General features: G+C 34.6%; 3 protein-coding genes across 3 annotated transcripts; 1 reads left to right on the top strand and 2 right to left on the bottom strand.

Annotated features, from left to right (window-relative positions):
* Window positions 1–4,785: 4,785 nt before the first annotated feature.
* Window positions 4,786–7,075, top strand: LOC136799503 (uncharacterized). Its single transcript, XM_067056216.1, has 3 exons — window positions 4,786–5,102; window positions 5,590–6,294; window positions 6,577–7,075. Exons 1-3 carry the CDS (start codon window positions 4,832–4,834, stop codon window positions 6,678–6,680), a joined length of 1,080 nt encoding a protein of 359 aa, XP_066912317.1. The 5' UTR covers window positions 4,786–4,831; the 3' UTR covers window positions 6,681–7,075.
* A 2,222-nt stretch (window positions 7,076–9,297) lies between these two features.
* Window positions 9,298–23,300, bottom strand: LOC136799621 (DNA excision repair protein ERCC-5-like). The gene is made up of 10 exons (XM_067056344.1): window positions 23,117–23,300; window positions 22,523–22,698; window positions 19,835–19,950; window positions 19,158–19,247; window positions 18,638–18,704; window positions 17,622–17,774; window positions 15,762–17,117; window positions 15,338–15,454; window positions 11,702–11,825; window positions 9,298–9,317 (listed from the first exon to the last, which is right to left on the bottom strand). Exons 1-10 carry the CDS (start codon window positions 23,202–23,204, stop codon window positions 9,298–9,300), a joined length of 2,307 nt encoding a protein of 768 aa, XP_066912445.1. The 5' UTR covers window positions 23,205–23,300.
* Window positions 23,301–23,567: 267 nt separating this feature from the next.
* LOC136799420 (60S ribosome subunit biogenesis protein NIP7 homolog) lies at window positions 23,568–24,231 on the bottom strand. The gene has a single exon (XM_067056130.1). The coding sequence runs from the start codon at window positions 24,186–24,188 to the stop codon at window positions 23,646–23,648; it is 543 nt and encodes a 180-aa protein (XP_066912231.1). The 5' UTR covers window positions 24,189–24,231; the 3' UTR covers window positions 23,568–23,645.
* Window positions 24,232–27,100: the final 2,869 nt, after the last annotated feature.

Raw genomic sequence — 27,100 nt, 5'->3', positions numbered from 1 at the left:
AGCGATAAAAAAAGAACAGAAAAACAAGAAATTATTTAAAAAAACAGCTACAATGGCCAGCATCAATTGTGACAACATCGTTCCGAACGAAGAGCGAAATGGAAAATTAGTTCCGTTCGATTTCCATGAAAATGAATGTGACGTCATTATTAAGACAAAAGACAAAGAAGTTCAGTTGCCATCCAGTTTCTTAGAAATGGTATCTAGTCCAATGGATTTCAATAACAACGAAAATAATCTTTTCGACGTTGATGTTTGTGCTGAAAGTGTAACCAAAGCGTTGTCATTTTATCACCCTAAGGATTGGACCAACAAAATTGACTGTAAGTTTCGACTCTTTTCGCATTTTGTAAGTATCAATCAAAAGCCATACCGTATTGCTTTGAATAAACGCCCCGGGTGTGTTTAAAGGTGGCGTTCATCGAAAATCTTTCCTTAAATTAGTAGCTACAAGATAGGCCGATTCGCGAAATTCTATCCACTCGAAAAATTTTGATCTTCGATTCGCGAAAAAAAGTCCACGTGAAAATTAAAGATCAGCGACTTTAAGGTAGTACCAAGAAGGCTATTTTAGTTTAAAGCTATAGAAGGTGCCAAGAGATTCTCATATTTTTATTTCTCATACAAATATGTTTTAATACTTTGGATTTTTTGTATTTTTAGGTTCGGAGTTGGATGATTTACTCTTAGTTACAAATACGCTTAAGCTAAAATCATTCAAATTACATTTAATCGAACATATGAAGACAGAATACGTATCAAAGTCAAAGCAATTTGATGAGAATTTACTGCAAGTTTTTCATGCTGCTCAAAAGTATGAATTGACTACATTAATTGAAACAATTAGATTAAGGTCTCTGCGCATCTTAGATTTGGCTAGAAGCCAACGTACATTATACCTCGCTGGAGAAAATATATCGATGTGAAATTTTAGAGACCTCTGTATATGAACATGTCAATATCAACAATGATCCGGAGTTGCTTGCAATATTTCACCTCTTCAAATTAATTATTCACAAATTTCAAAACCCCGACTTGGCTTCTAAAACAGATTTCTTAACCCACCAGATTCATGAGCACTTTATTGATTATGAGTCAATTTCCTACAAAAAGGGTTTTCCAAATTGTGTCGTCTTGGACGTTGAGAACAAAGAAATTCATGTCAGTTCGTATTTACTCATAAACAACTCTCCTGTATTCAAAGCAATGTTGAGTTCGACAAATTTCAAAGAAGGTCAAAACAGAAGGATTGAACTTCCTGGCAAGAAATTCAATGAAGTTGTCTACTTCCTTCAATTTCTACACACACTTCAAGATATTAAAGGTATTTTTGTGTACAATACTCTTGAAGTAACTTATCGTTTTTTGAACATTTCCCGACCTTTTTTCGACCTTCACAAACAAATTACTTCTATAGTGTCTTTTCTAATCATCAATGAATTTAGATTTTCAAAATTTCCTTCTTGTTTTTTACTGTCCGAATTTTCCTACCCATTTGTAGATGACACTAATATTTGGGCTCTGGCACCTTTGTGTCAAGAATATCAAGTGGATTGGCTCTCCAACAAAATAGAGTCCTTCATACGAAATTGTGCTACAAACAGAACAAAGACAATTCTCAACTATTTAGTGTTAGCTGAAGATATGCATTTTGGTATTGAAGTAGAAAGGAGTTTGGTTTCTAAACTCTTAAGAGGGTTCCAAAATATCAGTATGTGCTTGGAATTTCTCCTACTCAGCCGTCGAATGCAAGTTTGGATTGCAAGAAGAAAATTAGCTGATTCTTTGAAGAAGTTTCTGATTGATCCGTACTTTGATACTCTTCCCAGGTATGGCAAGCAAACAACCCGAGAGAAAAAAGAGGCTGGGATAAAGAAATATAAAGCAGTTGATGCTGACGTTGTTTCCATATTTCATGATCTAGATCAACCCAAAATGGAGCTTATAAATGCATAATGGCATACATAATCACAATTTTTTGTTTGTGCCAGATTCTATTATATTAACTAAAAGTTCTGTTTTATTTACCATGCATTGGGCTTTTCCAGAAAAAAACCGCACACCCCCTGTTGAGGAGGTCTATCCCTTTATGGCTGGAAATGCTGTAAACCCCCTGGAATTCCAGGAAATTTTAGATTTAAACCCCTCTGAAATTCTTAAATTTAGTAGGATTTAAAAAGCTACCACATGGAATTCCAGTTATTTTTGACAGATTTTTGTATCTCCCTATGGAATTCCACCACATATATCAAACCTTACCCCCTTGGAACGAAAGTGGACCTCCTCAACAGGGGTTTTTTTTCTGGAAAAACCCATTCTTAAAATGATTCTGTCCCTTTTTTTGAAAATACTTTTTATTAAATCATTGTAATCATTTTTTAAATAAAAAACTTATTGCCTCATTTCTTGCCTTTTTTGGACATTTTTTAAAATTGATGTTTTTGTTTTTTGTCCATAACTTCTGAACTAATAAAGCAAATTTCAAAAATAATACACCAAAGTTTAAGTTAGGCTTTCCTTTAAACATGAACATATAAACGACTGGACATCTATCTTTTATTGTCTCTTTGAAGCGAGCTTCGTTGCCGCCTGTATTTCAAAATTGCTATAAAAAATCCGACAATATTCCGTCGTAATTTTATTTCTTTGAATTGTTTAGGTAAAATGATTGATAGAGCTTGAACATTACTCCTAATGCACAAAAAAATTATTTTCAAATTTTTTCACGAGTTTGCAATATATTTTATCAACATTTTCAACTCTGAAATGCAGAATTTCAACTGCGTGTATACTTTTGAATCCCTTTTGTCACTCCAATAATTTTTTTATGACTTGAAAAAAATAGCTTGCCAAAGTTGAGAGCCTGTGTCATAAGAATATCGAAATTAGAATGTGACACTCTCTAAAATTATTAGATACTTTTAAGTCAAAATTTGGAAATATTAGTCGGAGTTTTGACAAGCTGACGATGATTTTGCCTCTGTTATCTTTGTTATGATATAGATAAAAGACTTGAGAAAAGTAGAACAACAAAGACTTTTGTCGAAATTTTGACGTTGTTAGCAAGGTATTACCAAGAGGTATACCATCAGAATTTATTGTTTCATTTGATGATTTTAACGAGGCGGCAACGAAGCTAGCAGTATTATCTTCAAAAATACAAAGGAGATGGATGTCCAGTCGTTTATATGTTCATGCTTTAAACAATTCAAAAAAAATGTAACTTCTTTGTGGCACACCCGGTATCTCTTATGTTATTTATTCATGTATAAGAAGTGGTTTATTTGAAAATGATAAGAGTTTAAATGTACAACATATGTATTAATTAAGTATAAATCTTGTTAAGAAATTCTAATCACTAATCAATGGAAACTGAAAGCCCTATTATTGAAAGCCAGTAAATTCTCTTGTGCTTATTTTGATCAACTTGTTATGCTACAATCAGTTCTGAAGGTGTATTTTTTTCAAGGTTTACTGCCAACATACTATTGCACTGATTTTAACTCTTGTCAAGATTTGTTGTATTTGGCTCTATCTTATTCTATCTTCAAGGGACCAAGAAATTTCTTTGAAATATAGAAAAAAAACTGATAAAAAAGGAGAGTTTTTAAGCCAAATGTCCTGTTGATTTGACCTATATTTTAGTTTGAATTGCAGAAATAAAATTATAAGATATAATATTTAGAACATAATTTATGACCTGGCAACATTTAGCATTTATTTTTTTAAAGAGGAGATTGGTTGTGATTAAAACGATTATATTAGATTCAAAGATTTATTTTTACGCTTTTTTATAAGAACAATTTTGTAAGAGCCATGGTGCTCAAAATCGCCAAAAAATAAGAACAATTTAGGAACAACGCTAAGCCTGAAATTACTAAATTTCAAGCAATTTAGGGGTAAAAGTAGTAAAAATTGAGTATAACACCTAAAATTATTCAATTAACCCTATAAATGTTATGGACGCTAGCAAGTTTTCCATTCCCTTTCTAGCAATGTAACACTGTTCTTGAATAGTATTTTCTAATTTTATTTTAACATCATCACTATCTAAAACATTTTCCGGATTTGCCGTTTTATTTTTGAAAATAATTTTAGTTTGAAGATTGTAAATGTCTCGTGTGAACTTACAAGAAAGTTCAGTGGTTGTTAGCGCTCCACTTGATTGCAGGATGTGTGAATTAGCAACTCATACTAGTAAATTTTGAAAGAATTCTGTTCGTATTGATATAGAATATGTTTTGTTTAAATTCCTCGTATAGCGGGGCATGCTTACTCATGGCCACACCTGATACCAGACTTTGTTCTTCATCTATCCGCACTCCATTTATTTCTCGGCTTTCTTTTATTCACGTACCGGTTTTCTTTATGCTAAGTTTGATTTTTGTCAGTTGTCAAAAAAGAAAATCATAAACGGTCCGTTTCTCCCATTTTTAGCAATGCTTTTAGATAATATTCGCAGAATGTCTGTAATTAGTATAAGACCGATCTGTCTGAAATTAAAATTTGATTTTGAGCACTTGATTATGATTTTTTCGTTTTGTGATTCCTTTTTTGAACACCCTGGAACATCTACCTGTGCTTTAGAAAGGCATTAGAAATCTAGAATCTCCTTGACTGATATATCACTCAATTTTCTCTCAAACTGGGTACTTTAAGGGCAGAAAGTTTTTTATTAATGGAAACAACTTTCACGAATGGTTAGGGAAAATTTCTAAAGATTTTGTTCAATCCAAGTAGAAATACCTGACTCAAAATCATTTGGTATTGTTTCATTTCAGCGATAAAAAAAGAACAGAAAAACAAGAAATTATTTGAAAAAACAGCTACAATGGCCAGCATCAATGGTGACAACATCGTTCCAAACGAAGAACAAAATGAAAAATTGGTTCCGTTCGATTTCCATGAAAATGAATGTGACGTCATTATTAAGACAAAAGACAAAGAAGTTCATTTGCCATCCAGTTTCTTAGAAATGGTATCTAGTCCAATGGATTTCAATAACAACGAAAAAAATGTTTTCGACGTCGATGTTTGTGCAGAAAGTGTAACCAAAGCGTTGTCATTTTATCACCCTAAGGATTGGACCAACGAAATTAAATGTAACTTTCAACTCTTTTCACATTTTGAAAGTATCAATCAAAGGTCAATACCATATTGCTTTGGTGAGAGGGGAGGGGGTTCATAAAATTTCCTCCAAGAGGGCTTTTAAAAGCGTGTCAACACATAAGCCTATCATCCCTATCCCAACATGCGTGTTTTGCTTTTGTGAATTAAAGTGGTGGGATTGAAGAGGCCCCCAGTGGACTTTCAATCACGCAATCACGCAAATTTTTTCCCCAAATTCACGCTTTCACGCAATGTTTTTTCACAGCTCACGCAATTTTTGTTCACGCAAAGCTTTCCAATTCATGCATTCACGCAATTTTTTTTTAATTTTCACGCATTCGCGCAAGTGAAAAAGCCCATTCACACAAACCGCTAGGGGGCATTGAAACCACCATCTCTCCGACCAGGAAGAGATGCCTTATGGATAAAAAATTTGTCGGTGAATCAAACATCAATTTAATTCCTTTTGTCTTTTTTTAGGTTCAGAGTTGGATGATTTACACTTAGTTGCCAATACGCTTAAGCTTAAATTATTCAAATTACATTTAATCGAACGTATGAAAACAAAATGCAAAGCAACCAGTCAATTTAATGATGCAAATCATTTTAACGCAAGTTTTCTTCAAATTTTCCATGTTGCTCAAAAGTATGGATTGACTTCAATAATCAAAGCTATTAGATCAAGACATCTATATATTACCGATTACAATTTCAAGCTTTTCGACGACCTTCATTTCACCGCTTTGGAGAAGAGATATCGATGTGAAATTTTACAGACCTCTGTAATGAAGTACCCACTGAATCAAAATAGTAGCCTATCCGAAAGTACGAAAACAGAGTTAAGTTCAATATTTCACCTTTTCAAATTGATAATCCACAAATTTCAAAGAGTAGACTTATCCTCTAAAACAGATTTTTTAACTCAGGAAATTCCTGAGCATTTAATTGACCCGGAATCTATTTCCTACAAAAGAGGTTCTCCAGATTGTGTTGTCTTGGACGTTGAGAACAAAGAAATTCATGTCAGTTCGTATTTACTCATAAACAACTCTCCTGTATTCAAAGCAATGCTTCAGTCGACAAATTTCAAAGAAGGTCAAAACAGAAGGATTGAACTTCCTGGCAAGAAATTCAATGAAGTTGTCTACTTCCTTCAACACCTGCATTCGCTCCAAGATATCAACGGTACACATCTTTTTATAAGCAACCTCAATTTTCGGCCCAGGGCTAAGGATTTTTCGGATTTCAGCCAAAGGTTTTGGCTTTTTATCTCATTTAATGTTCACAAAATGGACCCACTTTGAAGGACAACTTTTTCGAAAAAGGTTTGAAGCCTTGAAATAATCTGCTCAGAATTAACTTTCCAATGAGTTTATATATGTTCATTATATCTTTTTGCCTTAGAAAGCAATTTATGGAAACTTGGGCAATGACATTTTTTTGAAACAGACTTCAATTCCTTTTTAGATGATACCAATATTTGGGCACTCGCTCATTTTTGTCAAGAATATCAAGTTGATTGGCTATCCGACAAAATCAAATCCTTTATACAAGGTTTCCTTTTCAAATGACACGACGTCGATTCTCAATTATTTGGTGCTTGCTGAGGAGATGAATTTCGGTCACGAGATAGAAGAATTTCTAGTCCACAAGCTGACGGGACTATTCCAAAATATCAGCATGTGTTTGGAATTTCTATTACTAAGTCATCGAATGCAGGTTTTAATCGCAAGAAGAAAATTAATTAATTGAAAGTTGAAAGGGCTTTGGGTTAATGTCTATAAAAATAACAAGCACTTCAAATCTAAGCTGGAAGCAGGAATAAAGAATTGCAAAGCAGTCGATGTAGAGGTTGTTTCCATATTCAACGATCTAGATCAACCTAACATTCCAGATCAACCTAACATTCCTGTTCAAACTTATTCGTTTGCTCAATTTCGAAGACCCCTCATATTGTAACCTTGATGGGGGGACTAATGCAAATGAGGGATTTCAGGAAATTTTATGGGAAATGGGAGTAGAAAGTGCATAGATTAGGTATAATATTTCAAGTAGATGACTGAATTTGTCTGTATTTCCAGCATTTCTGCGTTCAGTGCAGAAAATTGTTATTTTTGTTAAGTTATTATGCAAAATATAGCGAATTGGTTGATCACAAAAATATTCTTCCAATAGGGGGAACCCCGGAAAAAGGGTAGATGGGGGAGAAGCCCAAATGATGAAGGCTTTAGGCCCCAGATGAGTGGGACGCAAAAGCATCCAAAAATAAAAAAATTTAGGCTAACAGAAAGTCGTTATCACAGCGTGGTGGTCCTGATTATCCATGATTCATTGTGACTACGAACTGACCTATTAAGAAACCTTTTTTAACTATTAAAAACAATACTCTCAAGTGCCTAATAAACAAGTTGGACATATTCTCAAATTTTGATAAATATGGGGGTCTTAATTGCCGGGGGTACTCTCAAAATGAGACAAATATAGTGAAAATGAGGCGATTTGGAGCAAAATGGGACTTCTCTTTAAGTTCTAAAATTATTTTCATAGATTAATAACCGCAGAGGTTCTAATATGATTCCTTTGGTAAGGGGTTGAAAACAATCGAAAAGTTAAGAAACGTGGGACGTTATTAGGCACCGGAGAGCTCCTGCTAAGCATTGTGGGAATTTGAGATAGAGTAAGAGGGGTATCGACTTAAAACGATATTGGATCTACTAAACATAATTTAGCGGTTAACGGTTACAGTTCATATCCATTGTGAAAAAGTAGTTTATATTTTTATATAGGAACTGCAGTGTTTTTATCTCAGGGGGGCTTTAATTTTGGAAATAATAGCGGGAGAAACGAGAGAAATGTACCTAATAGTAATTACTGTATTTGGGACAAAGAAAGACACGCAACAGAAGGTTAGCATTTTAAAGACAAAACCAATTCTCTCCCATTTTTTATATCTAAATTTTACATTTTGTTTGTTTTTAGGCAAGATTTAAGGGTAAAATTTAAATTACTTCAGGTTATTGAAATTATAGTATATATTACAGTATATTAAAAAAATGGTCATAATTAATAGTCATCTTTTTTTTCCTAAATATTTTTTCAAATCTTATTCTTTTATAGGTGTAATTATTGAACTAAACAATCACTCATTTTGTTTTATAAGCATAACGTTTATAAGCATACTAAAGCTCAAATTTCCAGAAAAATAAGCATATGCTAAGCATACCTTGAGGCTCAGCCAAAGAAATTTTTAGAATCATAATTACAAACAAAATTGGTGATTTTATTTTTGTTTAATCTCTTATAAATAACACAACTTATAATAACAACAACATTCGAAAACAATAGAATGTCTTCATTTCTCTCAAGATTAAAGATAGGGGAAAATGCGCGAAATTTTTTACCCCCTTCATAATTTTTTTACCAAGCATAGGGTTAAGCATAGCCGAGGCTCAAAATTGAGCTTTACTTAAGCATAGTGAGCTTCCGCCGAAATTTACCGCATGCTTATAAAACGAAATGAGTGTATACGCAGATTTATACATGAAATATACATTGATATATACAAAATCTTCGCTCAACATTTACCATGCCAAGCAGGTTGGCATGGATATAATCAAAATACTTCAATTTTATAGTGAACTCGGTGATAGATAATGCAAATCAATTTTTTTTTTAATCTAGTCGCCCCTAGTTTAAAGGTTTTATTTTTTACATAAGGGTCCCCGTTTCATATCAGACACATATTTCATATCTGGACAGTGTCTTCCTATTGTCATATTATGCTCATATTATGCTCTTTCTGACCAATCTTGCTCCACATCCGTGTCAATCCAATGTGAAAAAGCTTGTGAATTAAAATTGATGAGTAAGCAAACGATATCACTCTTATTTAAAAACAAAACTTTTAATGCCATAAATCAACCTCCCAACCTATTTTAAGTGACATATGATGATTTGAAATTGCTATGAGTTTGTTTTTATTACCGTCTGTAATTTCTTATTATTATTCCCTTTTTCCTATTACATCAATCTTCAGGTAGGTCCATTCAGCGTGTAGCTTGTCTTGTTAGATTTGAAAAAAATCTTTTTTTAAACAGAATTCTGTCTGAAAAGGCATTTAACTCAGTGTGTAGGAAAAATGAAAAATTCTTTAGTTTATCTGATAACTTATTGGGAAATACATAAAATTTATGGGTATTTATGGGCATCTGAAAAAGACATGTAAGCGGTCGAAATATCGTTAAAGGAAAAATGTGTCATGTTTTATTTTGATTTGGTTACACATCGCCAAAGCTTTTTATGTTTCACTAAATTTATGGTTATAAAGTACAGATTATCTGATAATTGATCATCAATCTGTTTTTTTTTTTAGATTAGAAAAAAAAACACAAATTAAATTTAAATACAAGGCAGCAAGTTTATAAAGAAATGGCATTAATGATATAATGCATAAATCCCAAAAAATACTTGACGAAAGAGGAGAAATGTTGGTGGAACATCTGAATCTAAGAATTGCAATTTAACAGAAATGCATCAAAGAGTAAAGAGAAAGATGAAAGGTAAAATTAGCTAATCTTTTTCATTTAACCAAGCTGCACTTCATGACGCCTTTATTATTTTTTCCTGCCTAAAAAAAGTCGTAAAACAGGTCTTAAAAATTCTCAAAACTTGACCCATAAATTTCACGGTACCCATCATAAACGTTGTGCTTCCCGGGTACCCCCCCCCCCCTTAATAAGATTTTTATGGTTTATCATGGAGTACCAGAAAGTACCCCCCGGAAAGTAACTTAAACTTAATAAATAACTTGCACCCCACCCAAAAAAGTCAAATTAAGGTATTTTTTATAGGCATATTTCAGTAACTTTCACACTTTTCAAACAAGTTAGTAACGGTTTTGGAAAGTACAAAATAATGTATTATATTATTATAAATTTTTTTTGGACCTACCCCGGTGGGGTGGAGGTCCTATAAATTAACCCATGTTCGTTAGTTAGTTAGTGTGTTACCAGCTTTTCTCGAGATTGGCTCATTAGTTTTTTCTGATTTTTGGCACAAAGATGCATGACCATAAACCCTCGAATGTGACGGAGCCCGATTTTCGAAAAAAAAAATTTTGGGGCAAATTTGGGCCAAAAAACGGCTTAAAAACGGTAAAACGGTACAATCATAGTTAAAGGATGGCTCAAGCAGATTTTTGCAAAAAAAATTTTTTGGCTCAAAAATCGCATTTTTATCTATAAGAACCACTTTCAATAAGAATACATCAATGTTCTTAGCCATATTATTATTATTATTTTTATTAGTTTTTTTTACGATGAAAATGTCACGGTGGAGGGTAATGATTTGAGTTTTCTGTAAACACTTATTATTTTTTTGGCTGAAAAACGAATCTTTATCTATAAGAATCACTATTTATGAGCATAGATCAATGTTATTAGCCAAATTGTTTTTTTATTATTATTTTTTCTAACAGAAGAAAATGTCACGGTAGAGTGCGACGGTTTGAGTTTTCTGGAAACCTTATTTATTAAGCTGTGCATTTTTCGGATAGTGGTTTTTATAAAGAAAAGCGCTTAATAGCTTTTTTATTTCTTTTTCAGAAATCTTTTTTAATAGTGTTGATAGTTTCTCTCAATAGATATGCTTTCATTTTTGGACCTACCCCGGTGGAGGTCCTATAAATTAACCTTTGTCCGTTCGTCCGTTCGTCTGTTCGTTCGTTCGTTCGTTCGTTATTAGCTTTCCTCATGATTGGCTCGTTAGTTTTTTCTGATTTTTTGCACAAAGATGCATAACTATAAACCCTCGAATGTGACGGAGCCCGATTTTCAAAAAAAGTTTTTGGGCAAATTTGGGCCAAAAAACGGCTAAAAAATGGGTTTTTTGGACTTTGTGAAAAATTGGATCATTAATTTTTTCTGATTTTTTGCAGGAAAGTAAGGTACCATCATAGGTAAAATACGGTTCAAGCAGATTTTTGCAAAAAAATTGTAGTTGGCTCAAAAAACGCATGTTTATCTATAAGAATCACTATTAATAAGCATACATCAATGTTCTTAGTCAAATTACTCAATTTTTTTTATGAGATAGATGTTTTTTTTGCTCATGAGGGCTTACTTTTAAAGAATATATGTGTTTAGACATGAAATTTTGGTTGCTTGGCTTGTTTTTATAGGAAAAACTGGCCAAATTCAATATTTTTTTATAAGCACGCTATCAATTACTTAGGTATTAGCTTTTCTCAAGATTGGGCTCTTTTATTCTTTATGATTTTTTGCACAAAGATGCATAACTATAAACCCTCGAATGTGACGGAGCTCGATTTTTGGAAAAAAAATTTTGGGGTAAATTTCAGCTAAAAAACGGCTGAAAAAAAGGGTTTTTTGGACTTTGTAAAAAAAGATTTTTCAGCTCAAAAAACGCATATTTATCTATAAGAATCACTATTAAAAGCATACATCAATGTTCTTAAAATTTACTGAAATTTTTGATGAGATGTTTTTTGCTCTCGAAGTCTTGAATATGAAAGAATATTTCAAGAGCATGAAATTTTGGTTTCTAAACGTGTTTTTTTTATAAGAAACAAAACGACTAATATCGGAATCATCAGTGATAGAGCCATCAGTCAACTTCGAGAAATCCAATTGTGCGCACTGCGCTTCCGCTTCGGCAGGACTCACCAAGTAAGGGATACCGAATAAACGCAACAACTCCTGAATGAAAAAGAACCTCAATACATGAAATCATTGAGCCATTCCATATTATATCCCTGTATGGACGACACTTTCCAGTGGGTAATCTGAAGAAAAATTTCCAGGGGGTCTAAGGAAAGTATTTTAATTTTTCCAGGGGTTAAAAAGTCTGGTTTTAGTTCATTCACGCTCACTTTAAGGTTATGAAGAAAAATTTTCCGAGAGTTTTCCTGCAATTTTTTTCATTTTCCAGGGGGTACCCACACATTTTCAATTTTACTTTAAGGCAGTGAATTAGAATTTCGATGACGGAACCGTGCCAGAAATCAGTTTCGGATATTTCAAATGACCATATTTTCAATTTAAATACAACAAGCTAGATGATGAATGGACCTACCTGATGATGAAAGTTGGATAGCAATGCGAGGAGAAAAAAATCAGTCAAAAAATATAGCGTTTAGCGAAAATGCATAACGCAATAAATTCATCATTGATTGTTGATGGGGGGAGAGGGAAGGGTTGTAGGGGAAAAATAAATAGAAAGTTCTAGTCGCAAAAATCAATTTTTATTGACAATTGAACCATGCTTGATGGTGAGCATTGTTATCAATAATGTTTTTGTGTGAAAAACATAGAAATACAAGGACAAAAATCTAATGAAAATCTGCAAAAACGGTGATTTCCGGCATTTTCAACCGAAAAAAAAAAATTCTCAAAAATCGGCATATTTCCGGTATTTTCGGCCGGAAAATAATGTTTTTCTAAAATCGGGCTCCGTCACATTTTAGGTATTGTCATATTGCATCAGTGTGCATATTTTCATAAAAAAAATATAAAGTACAGCTCGAGAAATTCAAGAAATACTGTCTTTCCGGCAAAAATAGGTTGTTCCGGCGATTTTTAAATAGCTCCGGCTTCAAAAATCAATTTTATTGAAAATTGAAACATGCTTGATGATGGGCATTGCTATTAATAATGTTTATGAATGAAAAAACAACCAATTGTAAGGAAAAAGTCCAATGAAAATCCAGAAAAACGGCGATTTCCGGCATATTTACGGCATTTTCGGCCGAAAAATAAATTTCCTCAAAAATCAAACTCGGCCATGTTTTGAACAATATTAATACGCATCTTTGGGCAAAAAATTAGAAAAAACTAATGAGAAAATCTCGAGAAAATGCCAAAAAACAGTTTTTTCCGGCATATTTCCGGCATTTTCGGCCGGAATAGAATGTTTTTCGAAAATCGGGCTCCGTCACTTTTTAGGTATTGTCATTTTACATCAGTGTACAAAATTTCATAAAAAAACATAAAGTACAGCTCGAGAAATTCAAGAAATACCGTTTTCCGGCGAAAATCGGCTGTTCCGGCGATTTTTAGAAAGTTCCGGCTTCAAGAATCAGTTTTATTGACAATTGAACCATGCTTGATCGTGGACATTGCTATTGACAATGTTTTTGTGTGAAAAAACAACCAATTATAAGGAAAAAGCCCGATGAAAATCTGCAAAAACGGCGATTTCCGGCATTTTCAGCCGGAAAAGAATTTTTCTCAAATATCGGATTCTGCCATGTTTTGGGCATTGCTAATAAGCATCTTTGTTCAAAAAATCTGAAAAAACTAATGATGAAATCTCGAGAAAATGCCAAAAAACGGTTTTTCCGGCATATTTCCGGCATTTTCGGCCGGAAATGATTTTTTTTCGAAAATCGGGCTCCGTCACATTTTGGGCATTACCATTTTGCATCATTGTGCCAAAAATCAGAAAAAACTAATGAGCCAATCTCGAGAAATGCTGGTAACAGACGGACGGACGGACGGACGAACGAACGAACGAACTGACGGACATCGGTTAATTTATAGGACCTCCAAGGTAGGTCCAAAAAGAAATATTTTAAAAACTAAATTCAAATTTTGATTACCGTATTACTTCAAATAAACGGCCCCGGGCGTTTATCAATTTTTTTTTTATTTTAGAAGGGGAGGGAACTCGAGGGAAGCGTTTAAAAGAAGGGGCCTTTTATTCTACAGTATATTCAATTTATTAACATGTATTAGTATTTTATTGTGAAAACAGATTAAAAGGATATACGATGTTTCGACAGCCTCAAAGAGACCTATCAAAATATATGTTCAAGGTCTCTCAATTAAAGGACGTCGAAAATTATTTTTCATTTTCCCAAAAGTGTTTTCGATATTCTCCAGATTTTCGGATCCATAAACATATAAATACACGGATTACAACAGCTGTTGCCAAGGAAGATTAAGATTGAAATACGAATCAAGACAGTAGACTTTGTAATATTCAACGAGTAAAATGGCACTGACAAAATTATCAATACTGTACAAATGAAATGGACACCGATCAGCCAAAGTGAGCGGCGCACCAGCCGCCTTGAATTTTCTCTGAGTAACCGTCGTGGCCATCATGCAGCCCACTTGTTTTCGTGTCTTCTTGTAAACAGAGAGAATCAAGAAGTAAAAGAGTGGTAATAAAATGAGAGTTATCAATGTTAACGTGAAAGATGCAAAATACACCACAGAATATGACTCAACTATTGAATACGGTACAATGATCGTTACAGGCACAATCCACGTTAAGATAATGAAGAACTGGAGCCGTGGCCGTGTAATGATGGCGTCAAATGTCGAGAATCTGGATATCTTAATGTATTTGATGACAGCAAGCAATATGATGGTCAATGAAGATGTAGAGGACATGGAAAGCGTCCAAGACACGAATATTGACTTGTATCCAATAGAGTTCCATTCCCAGTAGTTGAGCCAGGCGAAGACAGAGAATATGGTAAACGATACTAGAGCATCGCATACAGCCAACGATAGCAATATCTTATCTATTATGTTCCGTGTAATTGATGTTTGACTCTTTTTACGAATACTGATGATGGAGATGACATTGCCAGAAACTCCAAAGATGGTCATTACACCATAACAGGTGGTTAGAAAAACACGAAACGGAAAGGACGAACAAATTTCGCAATCAATTGTTGGCATGATATAAGTGATGCTTTTCGCCGTGTCAGCTAAATCTTCTGATCGTTCAGTTTCACTTTAGTTTACTCTAGTTTTCAATGTTAATTGAGATGCAACTTTTTACTATATAGTGAATGGTATAGCGCAGTACAGCATTTAAGACGTAAAGGTCTATAAAGGTAATTGTGCACATGTAATCAAGAAAGTATTGAAACGGTAAGTAGGCGTTGATAAAAGGCGTTAATCATAAAATTTGAACCGATTGAATACTTTCTGATGAAGTTTTCTCAAATCTCATCAAAATGTCTTTATCTTAAACTAATGAACTGTTGATGAACCTTCGAAAATGCGTTGAAGTCAATTTTGACTTGTTATAAAGTGATTACAACCGTGTGGGTTGACCAAGATCATCAACAGCCTGAGTGAAAGATATTAAGCTCCTTTGAGACCATCTAGTCATAACTCATTCTACTAAAAATAAGGACAATCGAGACTGGGTCAACATTTTTTAATGATTCTTATTGCAAAAGAATGCATACCTGTACATCTTGGTAAGTTTCGTCAGATAAAGTAGCAGCTTGTCTCTTCAATTTCTTGGTGGTGTCTTCAAGACGATCATGCTCTTTTTCCAAGTCTTTTTGTAAACCAATCAAATCCTTTCAAAAAAAGAGATTTCATACTTCGAATTAATGTCTTTTAGTTAACAGACAAAAAAAATTATATCGTATTTGCGATCTTGTGGACCTAAACGAAGGCTGTTTTTAGAGATCGGATAGCAGTTTATTCAGAACTTCATTGTAGAAGCCCTTACTAGGAGAAGACTTTTAAAAAAACATAATAAGAACAAGAGACTTTAAAAAAAAAGAAGAATACAAAATTATTGATATGTGTATAGATTCTTTAGAGCATGCTTTAAGATCTTTTAAAGCCTCGAAATGATTCTTATTAAGAAAAATATATTACCTCCATAGGGATCTGTGGAGCTGGTTGAGAAGGAGCTGGTTGAGAAGGAGCTGGTTGAGAAGAAACTGGTTGAGAAGGAGCTGGTTGTTGTTCAGCTTGCTTAATGTTCTCCTCCCCTGGGAAATCTTTTTCATTTGAATCCATAGGTGTTTCAGGTGGATTCGAAAGATTTGATGATGGTGTACGAGAACTTGATATTGCTGGTGAAATCAATGATGTCGAAGTGTCTTTATCAGTAATAAGGTCAGTAATAAGGTCCAAAGTTGGTTTTATCATCGGCGGTGCATCAGAAGGATTATCATTATCAGTAACACTGCTAGACATTTTTGTGAAGTCATTTGTCTCAGTAACCACGGCAATATTTTTATCATTACGAACATTTTCGATTTTTCCATCATTTGCGGATGATATTTTAGCACTAGAATCGTCAACTGTATTAGATGTAGATTTTATTTTAATGCTATTCGGTGGTGGTCTTGATACCGTAGAATTCATCTTTGATGGTGCCGACACCATCGAGGAAGGTTCTGTTACAACTGCGTCGTTAGAAATTTCAGTCAGTTCTTTCACTTCTTGTTTTGCCGCAAGAGAAACGTCAATTTTCCCACCCACAAATGTTTCACTAGCTTCAGTTTTACTTTCTCTACTCGAGTCATTATTACTAAGAAGGACAATTTCTTTCTGATTATTAGGAGTTGGTTCCACAACTTCTTTCGACAATGCACTTTTACTTGGTACTTTTTCGGCTGTACAAATTCCTTCCATTTTTCTTTCTGTTACATTAACGGTGTCGTCCGTTTCACTCTCTTCCGAGCTGGAAGCAGACATCAACTCTACTTCATCCTTGGCAGTGTCCTGCGTAACGTCCTTAGACAACGTCACAGCTTCTGGTCCCGTCAATCTGGGAACTTTGATTTTCACTTCAACAACAGAACCCTCATCCGACGAATCAGACTTCAGACGTTTTCTTGACGCATTTTTCTCAACAATTGTCTGAAAGCGAGCCGGCTCTCGTTCCAGTTTCCGGAAAACGTCGGCAGGATTTTCGGCCGCGTCGTCTTCCCGTTTTTTGAAGCGCGCGTAATCGTCATCCAAAGAAGACTGGAATAAAACGTTCTGGCTTTTATCCTTTACGTTCTTTTTTATCAAGACGTATCCTTGTTTCTCGTTCGATACATATCGTTTCCCTTCGATGTGTTTATCTTTATATTTCTTTTGATCAACATCGTGATAAAGTTCGATAAATTGAGCAGCCATGGAGCTATTCATTTCTTTACGAAGCTCATCAATCTGGTGTGTTATTTGGCCGCGTTTCATTAAATTGCCAAGTTGGAAATCTGAAAAGGTACCTGCTTCCTAAAAGAAAAAAGAAGTAAGAAGAGCAAGTAAATTTATTGAAAAAAAGCTAAGGAATTTAAAATTTTTGAACTTCGACCATTTCGTTTCAATTTAGATTTCAACGAGTACAACGAAAGTTCAGAGCTCACAGAGTTTGTTGAACAAAACACAATTGATCCCTGATGTAATATTCTATGTATATTATCATAGTATCTACTTTGAAGCACTAAGACAGATAAATATTAATGGGAGTGATAAAAATTTTTACGCCCTCTCAAAACCAGTATTTTCGATCATGTGCTTTTAAAGTGCGTTCATTGGTGAAAGGATTCATGGGTAATCAGAATTGGTTTCGCTCTGCTAACAACTTCCCGTTGGATAGATTTAGAAACTTCCAAAATTTTAAGCAAAAAGAAAGTTGTTGTTATCAGATACCAGAGTCCAATGGTTCTGGTTACCCATGATTCATTTCGACTGTGAAATGGCCTTCAAAACCGTGCCAGTCTCTTGCTTTTATCTTACCTGTGGCAACTTAACTTCGGCTTCGTTTTTCCTCCGATAGCGACGTCGCTGATAGTCTTTGATTTCTGTCAACAGTTCGTGTTTCACTTCGGCCGGCAATGCGTTAAATTCGGCGGAAGATGTATCCAACTTTTCCGCTTTATCAAACATTAACTGAAAGGGAAAGCAAATGTGTTTCTTTTGGTTTTTCAAGGTGGGAATCCGTAAAAAAATACACCTTTTCGACTGTAGTCGCGCGGTCAGGCGCGTGCCACTTTATTATTTAATTTACCACCCTAAACTCGATCCAATCTCTTTTTTACATCTTTTTTCTATTGTCTTTAGGCAGAAAAAAAAGACTGGGACGGTTTTAGGATGGTAAAACGGACAAAAAATACCCACGCGGAATTGGCGGCTACGGTCGAAAATATGTATCATTTCCAGTTTTTCTATAAATATAACCTCGCCGAGTTTGTTGCAAGGCTTTTGGCTTGGTATACAGATAGAAACTTGTAAAAATCCAGCAAATTGAAAGTTTGAAAGCTCCGCGGTTATCTATTGATATTACACCATTGTGATAGCTTCTGATATTACATCACGAACCTATCAGCTGATTGGTTTCACGTGACGTTTCACCGAACTTAAATTAGGTTTATGATGTAATGTCAGAAGACTTTGGAAAGGTGGATATCGTATCGTGAATTAATAAATAGCGAGTTTATGTATGTGTGTATTTCTGCGACAGACACGTTTAGATTCTGACTTGCCTAGATCCTGATCAACTGAGGATGACGGTAAACAAGCACCTTTACCGTCCTCGATTTTGCGGTTCAAAACTGCGGGCTTTTCCAAATCAATTCAGTCACTCCTCCGTCGTCAAAAGTGCAAATACATGAATTCACTTGTGTCACCCTCCAAACAGTACAGCCATAAAAACGACGATTAAAAAAAAAAGTGCAAATACATCAACCTACTAATCACCCTGTAACAGCCTGTAATGGTAAAAAGTATAAGCACGAATAATACTGATACGAAACCTGGACTCTACTTTCGTTTAGTGTTCTCAACCATTCGTCTTCATTCAAAACATCGTCGTCTGAGGAACTAGAAGCATAAGATTGACTAATTATTATAAATTCTCAAATGCATAAAGGGGATTGGACGACTCGAAATATAGGACTGAAGAATTTGACCTTATTGGACCACTATGGGGTAGATATTGATAGCTTGTTTGATTGCACCACTTTCCTGATTAAAAAGCATCTAAAATGTTAAAGTCTTCACGAGATGAGTATATCGTCCTATAAAGGATTTGAAGTCACTTAATTCTCACATAAGTTATACGGCCCGCAAGGTTTTCATACAAATGCTTGGTTGTAAGTAACATTTATCGTCAGAAATTGAAAAAAAGGACTATGTCTATCGCGAAAAAAAAGAAAGTGCTAGTAAGAATCTAATCCATTATCTGAAATGCAACCAAAGTTTTTAGCTTTTTCTTTTTCTTATTTGGCTAAAAGTTCCTCTCTAGCCATCTGCTTGAAAGTAAATAGGTCTTACCTATCTGATGAGTCATTCTGGACAGGTTGTTCGGGAAGTTTGAATATATCTTCTTTCTCCTTTTTATCACGAAGTTGAAGTTTGGTTGTGCTGAAAACATAAATTAGATGAAGAACGCTCCAAGTAAGTTCTCGCATTCGAGGGCGACCCGAAGGCTCCCTTCTATCTAGCTGTCTACCTGAAGGTAGAATGGCGCAATTCCTTTCCTTAGATTATTCAACTAGCCCTTGGTCCGTTTCTTTAATTGCTGAGCATAAAGCAGAGAGGCATCAGGTACCATTTTAGGAATCTTTGGTGTGTCCGGCTTGAGGTCGAACCCACAACCTTGCGCACCGTAGTTGGCTGGTCTACCTTCGTGATACGGTCGCTTTACAATCTGTGTGAACATTTATTGAGAAGGTTTCCGATGAATATCTTTTTTGTTATGAATGATTACATAATAACAAATCATAACAGACCTCTAAAAGTCAGCATGCCCTTTAGCGATTTTTTTTAATTTGATCCTTTTGTTCTTAATTTGTTCTCTAGGCTGCTCTAAGCCAAAAAGAGCAAAAAAGCGTGTATTTGAAAATAGAGAAGTGTTGCTATTTTAGAAGCAAGACTCAAATAAGAAGTCGAAAGAATTGCTCAAGAAACTATTCAACGAGAAGAAGACATTTGTCAGAAACTAGACAAACCTTTTGACGCCCGTTACAGCTTCAAGAGCTTTGGTTTGCAAATAATTCTTCAAAATTTGATCTTTTGTTCGTTTACGATTGCTATCAGCTTGGCTTCGTCTTTCTCTTCTCAGTCTCTATAAGTGAAAGTAAGAATGTAAAACAGAAACATTTCTAGCTGTAACCTATAGTCATTTCAAACTAAAAGTTTTCTTTTAGATTGATTTCACGAGAACTAGTCGCAAGCTTTGCTGTTAACAAAAGTTGCTCCAAAAAATTACACCTAGCGCTCTTGTCAGCTAACTGCGATAAGTAAATTCTCACTTATTCAAACCTCTATCATTCAAATCTTTCTATGGTTCTAACTTGTCCCCCCTCCCCTTCAATGAGAAATCCTCTTAAAATACTTTCTATAATTCGAATAACTCTATGATATCTAATGCAACCCCTTTCGAGTTCGAATTAGAGAGAGTCGACTGTAATCACTCCATACAAATACAACACACTGAAAACATCATCAAACGTTATTAGAGCATGTAGAGACAGTGGTTCTAGCTTAATACGTGTAAAACAGTTTGGTGAGTTCAAGAAAGTATTGCAAGACTTTAGCTGTATGAAATGTTCGAATTTAACACGGCTTTAAGCCTACTTTCATTTAACTCTTTTCTATTATTGCGGGACCAAAAATTCTGCGAATTAAAAGAAAGATTCGAGTTGTCGATAGTCCTTTAAGTCTTTTTAAATCTTTCAAAGCTGAGAGAGAATCATTGTTTCAAATTTCGAACAAACGCTCCTTCGCATCAGAAGTATTAAGGCTTTTGTGCAAAAAATTGATATAAAAAATAGTTAGTGGCGGTAAGCAAGAGTATAGAGGAACCCTCTGAACACGACATTCAAGGGCAAGAAACACCAAAAAAAAATTTCTATTAAGGGAAATTTCGTGGTCAACAGAATCACTTTATCTATACCATCAAGTAAATCAAAACAAAACAGAAAAACATCAAAGTATTTTGCGTATCAAGAGCATATGAGTGGTTTACCACTCAAATGGTGCGCAAGAAAAGGAAATAAGAGTTGAAATTCACCTGCTTGGTCAAATTAAATGATATCATAAAATACAAAAAGACCTTGCATTCACAATGTAAAACCATAGTTTTTCTTACATACAAGCTTCATTGTTTGAATAGTTCAAACCATTTTTGGCGTATTAAATCAAACCTTTCTTCAGATGTTCCAATACCAAACAATACGTCAGAAAGAGTATAATATTTGGGGATACGAATCTTATTAAATAATAATTTTTCTTTCGAAGATAATCATTTTGATAGATATCATTATATGCGAGTTATATATTTTTACCTGAGACTATACAAAATTGAACTAGATTACTTGCTTGAATCCGAGAGAAAAGCCTGCGATATCACAAGCGATAACACACTAGCCAAGAAAAAGAAGAAATCAAATTCATTCAAATATGGATTATTTTGAATATGGATTAGCTACGATACCAATTTCTATCAGCGGCTTATTTGCCAACTGTTTAGCATTGTACTGTCTATGGAAAAGCAATCGTGGTACTGAATTGGCGAACGGGGATCGTCTCTTGTTAGCACTTAACTTGTGGGACACTTTCACATGTCTCGTTATAATGCCGACCAAAGTAATAGTGTACTTATTATGTGAGACGAACGCGAAAGAATTATCGCTTGTGCGATATTTCATGTTCGTCAATACATGGCTTTCAACATTCTTAATCGTCTTGATCGCCATCAATCGGTATATCAACATCGTAAGACCCTTCCGACATCACGTAATAATGACCAAACAAAGAGTCAACATTTTACTGACAGCATCCATTCTTATAGCTGTCATCATACCGAGTATCACATTCATCGATATGGTGACCATTGGGCGTATCTCTTTCATCTTTTCAGCAATCTCTCTCATCGTCCTTCTCGTTGTTTATACCTTGATAGTGAAGAGGCTGAACAGTTCTCAAGATAGGGTCTTCCCTACGACGTCAAACCAAAACAGATCCAGCATCAGAAATCGAAGAGTCAGCTTAAATGTGGTCATTCTACTCAGTATTTACATCATCTGTATTGGTTCAGTATTTGGAATGTTGATCAGATATTGGGTGAACCCGACAAAATCAAATGCCAGACAAATCGATATTGGAGTAACCATTTTGCTTATGAATAGCCTCACAAACCCGTTATTGTATGTATTCAGAAGCTCTTCATATCAGTTGATCTTACAGAGGCTGATTACCAGGAGACGTAGATTAAGACTTTCGCCTGAACACCATCGAAGAATAAATGTTATTGAAACGACAGACACTTCTTTTTCATTTGAACTTGAGAAATAAACACTAACTACCTGTTTTCAAAGTCAAGACGGAGAGTATTTTATGACATGAAACGCTGAGACAGTAAAGCCGGTTTTCCATTGAGCTAACTTTCCGCGCGGGAATTAGAAAACTGGCTTAAGATAAAGCACAACGAGCTGCAGTGAACCTCTTTATTGGACGAGCATATAGAGATCCCAGATATATTAACAAATCACTGTAAATCATTCTAATCAAATTTGAAAACAGTCTTATGGGAATTCGCGTTAATAAATATGTGAATAGCGCTTGCCATTGCTTGACTATTTGAAAACAAGGTTATCAAAAAATTTGAAAAATATAACGTATTTATTCAAACTTACCAATGTTTTCTTCTTGAGCTCTGGTACACCGCCATCAAAAACGAAGACAGGCTTAATACCATAGAACAGTAACTTGCAAATCCTGTGAAACATCAACACCAGATGCGCGTTGTAAATAGCATTACCACGTTTATCACGCATACCTTTGGCAGCTTTGTTCAACCAGATACTAACATCTGTAATCGAAGAGAAAATAATAATCAAATTTTGTGATGATTATGAAAAGAAATTACTCAAAAGAAACTTATTAACGTGAAAAATCATTAGTCTGGACATTTTAAGCACAAAAGTGCAATATTTTGACGGTCTGATAAGAGATTAACTTAAAATTTTATCTAATTTAAAGGAAAATGTAAACTATTGATTGAAACAATTAAAATTACATGTCAAAACAAACTTGTTTTAAAATAATTGCAACAATCTGAATGTTGCGATTATTTGCTGCCGTACGTGCATTTTGTTTTTCAAATTTGCAGCTACTTTTATGTCCCTCAACTCCTCCAATGCAACTGACTTTATTCATAAGAAAACTTTCGAGTGCCTAGAATGTCTTTTAATTCATTGTTACACAATTTTTACAACTTCAATTCTTACCAACTGCTAGAATCTTTCCATTTAGTGATTCCAGAGAAACAGGTTTTCCAGCAGAAGCCACAAGCCTCCAAAGCCCTTTGACACCCATAATGATATAAATTTGATTCTTCCCAGTTAACCATTGATAAATGATATTTTATTGAAAATTTCTATTTTCATTCACATAAAGAATGAAAATACGTCTGAAAAATGAAAAATCAAAGATCTAAAACAAGTATGAATTTAGACTGATTAAGAGGACATCAGTGAGAGGGCATAAGAGGGAAGCACTTATCAGAAGAAGGCACTGTCCTCAAATTTGAAAATTTTGGGGCAAGAACAAGGTAAAAAAGCACATTATCCATGTAATAATAGCTGAGAGATTGATAAGTATACAATTTTTATCATTTTTCTATTTTGGATCTTCAGAAGAAAATTTAAATGTGTCAAATCAAAAATGAGAAAAAGACAATAAAAAAACACATCATGGCTTTTTCTTGTTTTTATTTTTTGCGTAAAGATGAAATTCCATTGTACACAGAAGAAATTGTTACAAAAGAGTATTTTCACTACGTAAATATTCTCCAATATCTGTTTGGTGAAAGCAAACAACATCTGAAGCATCTGCATGTCGGCATTGTTGCGTACTTCTTGCGGTTGCCCCAAACCCAAGTGGAATATCACCCATTGAATATATAACAACTCCTTGATACTGTGGTGTATTATCAGTGATACGACCAAGTCCACTTTTCAAAACATTATGTCCATATAAATAGGATTGCTCAGAGCTTGGCTTCACCCATACCTTATATTTAGCGTAGGGAGCAAGAAAGTCTAATGCTGTGATTAAAAGCTTGAAATTACCAGCTTTAGTGTATTTACCAAAACAGGTACCAAGAGATATCAAATTTGGTCGTCCTATATTAGTAGCTTTCTTCATAATATCTTCTTTGACATAATATATTCTATCTTTGTGCAACCGAAAGCAGTATAGCCCATCTGGTCTGTCGATTAGACATTTCACATTCTCTCCAATGTATTTAGTCAATTTTTCAAAGACAACCTTTGTTTCTTCTTCTGTTAAGGGTCTCATTTTGATCTTATTTTGAAAAAAAAGAGTTATATACTGTAGAAATTTAAAAAGTTTTTTGGATACAAATAATAATAAATTGTACTATCATAAGGCAGGTAGCCTAACCACGAATGAAAACTACTGCAATTGCAGTATGCTGCAATTGAGGGATTTCCCTGACTGTGGGAGTATATTTCAGAATCAGCAAAATAGCTTCAAATATTTAGTCAAAAACAGAGAAAACTAAGTCCAGAAATCAGTAAAGACAGGGTCAGAGATAGAAAATAGAGAAACAAGTGATACTTTTATGGACCTACCTGGTTAGGCATTTAACACGTATATAATTGATATCTACGTGAGCATGAACGTTAAACAATCATTCAGAACAATCTTATAAAAAAAATGTTTAGAAACCAAAATTTCATGCTCTTCAAATATTCTTTCATATTCAAGACTTCGTGAGCATAAAAAGACATCTATCTCATCAAAAAATTTAGTAATTTGGCTAAGAACATTGATGAATGCTTATTAATAGTGATTCTTATAGATAAAGATGCCTTTTTTGAGCTGAAAAGTTTTTTTACAAAAATCTGCTTGACCCATCTTTTATCTACTTTCATGCAAAAAATCAGAAAAAAAAAACAATCCAATATTTCACAACAATGTCCAAAAAACCCTTTTTTTAGCTGTTTTTTGGCCCAAATTTGCCCAAAAACATTTTTTTTCGAAAATCGGGCACAGTCACATTCGAGGGTTTATAGTTATGCATCTTTGTGCAAAAAATCATAAAGAATGAAAGAGCCAATCTCGAGAAAAGCTAATACCTAAGTAATTGATAATGTGCTTATAAAAAAATATCGAATTTGGCCAGTTTTTCTATAAAAACACGCCAAGCAACCAAAATTTCATGTCTAAACACACATATGCTTCAAAAGTAAGCCCTCGTGAGCAAAAAAAAACATCTATCTCATAAAAAAATTGAGTAATTTGACTAAGAACATTGATGTATGCTTATTAATAGTGATTCTTATAGATAAACATGCGTTTTTTAAGCCAAATAAATTTTTCTGCAAAAATCTGCTTGGGCCATCTTTTACCTATGACGGTACCCTACTTTCATGCAAAAAATCAGAAAAAATTAATGATCCAATTTTTCACAAAGTCCAAAAAACCCGTTTTTTAGCCGTTTTTTGGCCCAAATTTGCCCAAAAATTTTTTTTTTCGAAAATTGGGCTCCGTCACATTTTGGCCAACACTGTTTTGCACCTTTGTACCAAAAATCAAATGATTCCTATGATTCAATCTCGAGAAAAGCTGGTAACGAACGGACGGACGGACGGACAGAGGTGAATTTATAGGACCTCCACCCCACCAGGGTAGGTCCAAAAGAGGAGAAGGGAAGAATTGGTGATTGAAACCAGAATCGTTTGTCAGGCTAGCTCTAAAGCTCTAAAACAGCATCTAATAACATAAAAAACAGAAAGTGATTCTTGATGGGAATCAAAACTATAAAGTGCACTTACAAACAGCTTACAAACATCAATATGTCAGATCTAACAAAATTAATAACGGCACTGTCATCATTGACAATAAAACAAAGGATTTTCTATCAAGAGTCTTGTAAACAATTCAACAACTTCCATCGAAACGATCCGTCACAGCTGATTCTACCATTTTTGACACGGTCCGAGGATTGAGCCGAGAGCGCTTGCAGAATGCTTGCAGAACGCCCTTATAATGGCTTATAACGGCTACATATAGTGCTGGTCGACAAAGATAAACAAACATCGACTGTAAAAAATTGTATAAGAAAAAAGCTTTTCTTTATTAAAAGAATCTGATCTACGGAAAAATTATTTTGTCTGCCCGTTAAAAAGATATCATCAATTATGTATTGAACCAATCGTACAAGCTAGTAACTAATCGAACTCCATCGAACGATTAAAGTTTGATTAAAGAAATTAATTTATGATTTTAAATTCTCATATCTTAGCTCACTTGCAAAAACTTTATCATGGCACATGATCGCCATTTCGACAGTTCCAGACTTATTAAGGTTTATCGTACCAGGATATTTGTCTATCCCGGGAGAGAGGGGGGCACTCCAGGTAAGTGACCTATCGGACGTGCGGCCCTTAAGGGTAGGTTTTTTGGACTTTGAAAAGTGCACAGTAAGGGTTGATTTGTACAAGTGGGAAAAAGTGCACTACCTGTAAGGGTGGAAAATTTGAGAAAATACCAAATTTTGAGGTAAAATTTGAGAAATTTAAAAAAAAATCGAAAAATACACCTTTCCCGTAATTCGTAAAACTAATGCACGCGCATTATTTTGATGCTCTCCACCGTTTGGGCTAGCTAGAGGTAAACAAACCCGTTTTTGCCTGCATTCCTTAGGGAAAGTTAGTTTTTGTTCTGTCAAACAAAATCCCCTCAAATTTTAGTATGTTCAATCTATTCATGATATTATACCACCCTGAAAATCTTTTGCCAAAAGAAGATCACTATCAAAAGTTAGAAGCTGAAAACCCCCTTTCCCTAACCCCTCGCAGGCAAAAACGCATTCGTTTACCTCCCAAACAATTTTATACACAACGGTGGAGCGCACATTTTCCCGGGCTATTTCTGAGAAGTTTGAATTACGGGAAAGGTGTATTGCACTATAAGGGTCGATTTTCAGCCAAATTTTTCCTGCACTGTAAGGCGTAGATCACAAATAAGTTGTGTTCGCGTCGTCCGACCGACTCACTTTCATCTTAAAAATCCGACACTTTTCAGTCGGAAAGTCAGAAATCTATCGGATTTTTTACCAATATTTTTCAAAGCATTTTGTACATTCATCGTTAGCCCTTTAACTGCCCATGTCGGCATATGCCGACATGATCATTTTTGATTTGTTTGCCGATGTCGGAATTTGCCGACATGGGCACTTTCCA

This window comes from Clytia hemisphaerica, unplaced genomic scaffold (assembly GCF_902728285.1).
Source record: "Clytia hemisphaerica strain Z4C2 unplaced genomic scaffold, Clytia hemisphaerica genome assembly, whole genome shotgun sequence".
Lineage (NCBI taxonomy): Eukaryota > Metazoa > Cnidaria > Hydrozoa > Leptothecata > Clytiidae > Clytia > Clytia hemisphaerica.
The sequence above is the reverse complement of the archived record's forward strand: the minus strand, read 5'-3'. Positions and strand labels throughout refer to the sequence as shown.